Below are 5,347 nucleotides of genomic sequence, written 5' to 3'. Positions count from 1 at the left end.
CTAAAAGCAGCTAACCAACAACCCCAAAAAAATCCCCAAATCTACGGTATCTACCCATCATAAGATAAACCAACAAATTATCACTCGCTATCAGAAGACAGTCCTGGACTAAGCCCAAAGGAGCTTCTATCGAACAAATCCGATGGAAAACCAGTCAGAAGAACGACGAAAGCAAGACCATCACCATCTTTTAGTGAAATCGAGAAGGAGAAGTATGTAGAGAAAGAGACATTGGCTTTTTCATTCTCCACCGACAAACCTAACAGGTTTCTTTCCCTATTTTGATTTTTACAGCTTCTCTTATCAGTTCATGGTTCCATCAAGTCAATCGAAGTTGGGAAATTTTTTTTAAGCTAAGTTGAGACTAGCTCTGCTCGTTCTCCTCTGATGGGTAGACGACTTCTTGGAAGAATTACGTTTCTTCATTGTTGTCAAAAATTCCAGACTGATTATCCGGTTTAGGTTCTTAGGGCATTACTTCAAGTTTCAATGAGTTTGGGTTTTCTATGGACGATGGTAGGGAGTCCATGGATTCAGGTTTCCTTTTCTTTAGCCATTTTTGGTTGAGAAAACCTACAATAATAGTTCTCTCTAATTTGGTGAAAGAGAGGGTAAAGAGGGGTAGAGGGGTATTTTTGGAAAAATAAAAATGGGTAAATTATCAATGTTTTACTCATAAGGGAAAAAGTGTCATTTCAAAGCATTCTGTAACCTTGACTGACGACAGGGGGTCCAAGTCCAATTTGGTGAAAAAGATGGGGTGTATCTCTAATATTGGCATTCTCCAAGGGGTGGCATTGTAAATTACCCTTAATATTATGATTTGGCAAAATTTCTCATGAATGACTTTTGAGCATTTCTTATAGTTTCCAATGACCTTATTTAATTGTCCAACTTGGTCTGGTTCTCAGCCTCTCAAATGTTATCAAGTAGACAACCAATTTGGTTTATTAAATAAGAACTTCCATGTCAACGAAGTCGACATAATAAATGTTTGAAGGAAGACAGAATTCAAATATCTTCTTTCTTTGTATTGCTTATTAAGCTCAAGACCAAAGTTCCTCCTTGATGTTAGAGATGAAGTGCTCATCAATCCAAGTTTTTTTGCCTTTGATCATCTTTATATTCTCTTTGAGTCATCTCTTCATTGGCAATCAAATTGGTGTATTGGCTCAAAATACAACCATTCCTTTCAATGTTGGGGTTGTTCTTGATTTCAATAAAATGGTTGGGAGAATTGGGTTGAGCTGCATCTCCATGGCTTTGTATGATTTCTATGAAACTCACAGTTTCTACAAAACAAGTCTGGTTCTCCACACCAGGGATTACAAGAACAGTGTGGTCCATGCTTCTTCTATGGGTAACTAACAACTCTTCCTCTTTCTTCCTCCTCTAGTGGTTGATTTGTATATTTTTTTGCTTTCCCCTTCTGCTATGGTGAATTTTAGTTTCGTGAGGAGATTTCGATTGTTTATCATATGATAGGTTCTATTTATGTATTGAATGACATAGAAAAAGAGATTTTCCACGAAGCCAGAACAAAATTGCTCCTTATTTTACTTCCTACACATCATTTGAGTTATCATATGATCTATATGTAATGAAATCAAAGTATTGTAATTTCTTCATCAGAATAGTGGAAGATTTGGTTATCGCTCGCCGTGGATGTAGCCTATCTTGGGTGGACCACTTAAATCTTTGTGTTGTGTATGCATATGAGCTCTTTTTAGTTTTTCTTTTACAAATCGTTGTACTGCTGTGTTGTTATTTTCTAACACAATCTCATAGAGATTGATGCGTTACAATATAAACGACTTTCAAAACACTCTGTTCATGCTGCTTGAATCTATTCCATCACTTCTCCAATGTAAGGTGTGATAATGAAAAAATGCAGCAGTCCTTTTGCCTTGTCGTGTATTATGATGAGAGCAAATGTACTTTGTGAGTGCATAAGTTAGAAATGAAGAGACAGATAAATGAAGTTCTTTATTTAATGCAGCTCTTGATCTACTAAAGAACATAGAAGTACAAGCAATTATTGGGCCAGAAACATCATCTCAGGCCAACTTTATGATTGATCTTGGAGACGAAGCTCAGGTGCCCATTATATCTTTCTCTGCAACTAGTCCTTCTCTTTCTTCAACTCAAACTCCTTATTTTGTCAGGGCTTCCCTTAGTGACTCCTCTCAGGTAAAAGCAATTGCTTCCATTGTCCAATCCTTCGGATGGAAGGAAGCTGTACTGTTATATGAGTCCACTGATTATGGTAATGGAATTGTACCTTATTTGGACGATGCGTTTACAGCAATCGAGACTCGTGTCCCTCACAGAAGTGTCCTTTCTCCTTCAGCCTCTGATGATCGAATTCTTGCAGAGCTTTACAAGTTGATGACAATGCAAACTAGAGTATTTGTCGTGCACATGACATACCCAATCGCTGCTCGTTTATTTCTGAAAGAAAAAACTATTGGAATGATGGATGAAGGATATGCCTGGATTATCACAGATGGGCTATCTAATCAACTGAATTCCATGAACCTCTCGGTTGTCCATTCTACACAAGGTGTACTAGGTGTTGAGCCTTATGTGCCCATGTCTGATAAGCTTAAGAACTTTAAGATCAGATGGAGATACAAGTTCCACAAGGAAAACCCAGTTATGGAAAGTGCTTCTCTTAACATTTTTGGACTGTGGGCATATGATACTGTCTGGGCACTAGCACTGGCAGCTGAGAAATTAGCGGCAGAGAATCTCCACTTCCAACACCCACAAGTTGCTAATTAAACAACTGACCTTTTAAATCTTGGAATCTCTGCAATAGGTCCTAAACTTCTCCAGACAATCTTGGAGACAAAATTTAAAGGCTTGAGTGGAGAATTTAGCCTTGTCGATGGACAATTACGATCATCGGTATACCGGGTACTCAATGTAATAGGTCATGGAGGAAGGGAGATTGGGTTCTGGACACCAACAAATGGAATTTTACATCAACTGAATGAATCTTCAAATTCCAATCTCTATCCTATAGTATGGCCAGGAGATTCTACGACAGTGCCTAAAGGTTGGGTAATTCCTACAAATGGGAAGAAACTGAAGATCGGAGTTCCTGTCAAGGAAGGATTTACTGAATTTTTGAATTTGTGAAGGTAGTAAGAGATCTTACTACTAATGCCACAATTGTCACTGGGTACTGCATTGATGTCTTTAATGCTGTAATTGGGGACCTGCCATATGCACTTCCTTATGAGTTTATTCCATTCAAGAAGCCTAATGATACAAGTGCTGGGACATACAAAGATTTTATCTACCAAGTATATCTCCAAGTAAGTTTAGCTAGCTTTATATTTGGATAATTAGTTGTGATCCTTTTCAGTTCATAGGGGTGTTTGTTGTGCTCATTCTCACATCAAGTTACACAGCAAGCCTAACTTCCATGCTGACGGATCAACAGCTCCAACCTACTGTCACAGATGTAAAAGAGCTCATAAGAAATGGGGAGAATATGGGGTACAAACAATATTCATTTTTGTATGAGATGCTAATTCAAATGGGCTTTAATAAATCCAAGATTAGAACCTATAAAACTGTAGAACAACTAGACAAAGCTTTAACTAAAGGGAGTAACAATGGTGGTTGTTTGAGATTTTAAATGTAACCGCAAGTGTACGGATCAGTGTAGCTACAGGTCGAACTCAGGGAGAACAGCCATTTTATTTTTTTTCTTTTAATAATGCGCAAGTGAACCCATTAATGGTTGTGATCTAATTCTAACTACCGTCCTAAACATATGTATCTAAACTAACGTCCTAACCATTCGTCATCTAAGAATTTAAAGACGCAAGCCACACAATTAAAATTAAACAAATAAAAAACTGAAAATAAACAACCCACGTAATTAAAAAAAAAAAACAATAAAGGAAAAAAAATGCTGAAATAAAATTAAAGTAAAAGAAAGGGGATAAAGCTAGAGAGACTCACAAGTAGGTTTCTCTACTTAGCCCGAGGGATGCATCATAATATGAGCTTCCCTACTTGACCAGAGAGTCACTCTTATAAGGGTTACTCTACTTGGCTTTAGGAAAAGGGAGACAATTAAAATAAAAGCAATAAATTGATTGTTCTATGCTAGGAGGGGCAAAACCAACACATACATTAGCCATGAACCTTGGGGAAAAGGGACAGCAATAATGTAACGACTGAAATTAAAATCCTAAATTAAGAAAGAAATGGTAGTCAGAAGAGGGAATGAGAGGGGGGAGAGAAGATTACTGAAGGAGCCTACTTACTTGAATCAATGCTTGAACTTGAAAGTTTGGGTGATTTGAGATACTACCAGTACTAAAAACCAGATCTGGAATAAACCAAATCTGAAATTTCTAATACCAGAGAAAACAAATTTTGAAAAAAAAAATTGCTCCACGGTTCATGATCTTGTCACCTAGATCTAAGCCTAGAACTATAACATTTAAAAATTACAACTCAATTGCATAAATCATAAACATAAAAGGCTAAATAAGAATAAAAGAGTGCTTGCATTAATTGACATAAAAAACTATTACAAAAGTGATTAAAGAAAAAATAAAGAAGAACTAAAACTAAAGAGAGTGAGAGAGGGAGAGAGAGGAGAAAACTAAGCATAAACTAGAAAATAAACTAAGGGGAATAATATTATAGGAGGGGGGAGGAAGGGGCTTTTATAGGGCTTTTTTCTTGCTTCCTTCCTTCTACAAGTCTTCTTTAAGAAAAGAAAGAAAATAAAATTAAATTAAATCTTGGTAAAAAATCCTCATTCTCTGAGATATTGTGTGAGGAAAGAGAGAATCTATTTTCAAAATTAACAAATTCTATTCCTTCCTTACAACATTCACCAATATCTTGCAATCTTGATTAAATCAGAAAGGAATCTCTGCATAGCATCTTCAAGATCTTGTGAGGTGGCAAGGAGAGAGAATAATCTTCAGGATTTTATAGGAAAGAGGATGTGGTACCAATGAGTGGGTCCCACCTTTGGACTGGTTCTTGATTCACTTTAAGCACTTTCTCTTGTAAACTTGGTAACTCTAAAAAAACAAGAAAAATAAAAGTAGTACTATCCAAAGTGGGGCAAAATGTACACTTATATCCCTAAGATTTTACACATTATTGTGCTCATCAAATTCCCCAATACTTGACTTTTGCTCGTCCTTGGGCAAGACAAATAAATAAAGAAACGAAAGAAAAAAGCCTAACTTACTTTCGTAGGAATAACGGTTGTATTTAGCACGTGCAACAAGCCTCTAAACCCCTAAGTTACCCTAGTGGACGAGTTGTGTCTCGTGGATGTTTGCGGTGAATATACACCCAAAAT

At 36.7% G+C, this 5,347-nt stretch overlaps 1 protein-coding gene across 2 annotated transcripts; it reads left to right on the top strand.

Annotated features, from left to right (window-relative positions):
• Window positions 1-1,040: 1,040 nt before the first annotated feature.
• LOC122067717 (glutamate receptor 2.7-like) lies at window positions 1,041-2,815 on the top strand. Of its 2 annotated transcripts, none has more exons than XM_042631557.1 (3): window positions 1,041-1,360; window positions 2,000-2,097; window positions 2,166-2,815. In XM_042631557.1, exons 1-3 carry the CDS (start codon window positions 1,069-1,071, stop codon window positions 2,175-2,177), a joined length of 402 nt encoding a protein of 133 aa, XP_042487491.1. In that variant the 5' UTR covers window positions 1,041-1,068; the 3' UTR covers window positions 2,178-2,815. The 2 variants fall into 2 exon arrangements, with proteins under 2 accessions (XP_042487491.1, XP_042487490.1); XM_042631556.1 differs by having other exon boundaries at window positions 2,000-2,190; window positions 2,306-2,815.
• The last annotated feature ends 2,532 nt before the right edge of the window (window positions 2,816-5,347 follow it).

The sequence above is a fragment of the Macadamia integrifolia genome, unplaced genomic scaffold, assembly GCF_013358625.1.
Source record: "Macadamia integrifolia cultivar HAES 741 unplaced genomic scaffold, SCU_Mint_v3 scaffold3083, whole genome shotgun sequence".
Taxonomy (NCBI): Eukaryota; Viridiplantae; Streptophyta; class Magnoliopsida; order Proteales; family Proteaceae; genus Macadamia; species Macadamia integrifolia.
The sequence above is the reverse complement of the archived record's forward strand: the minus strand, read 5'-3'. Positions and strand labels throughout refer to the sequence as shown.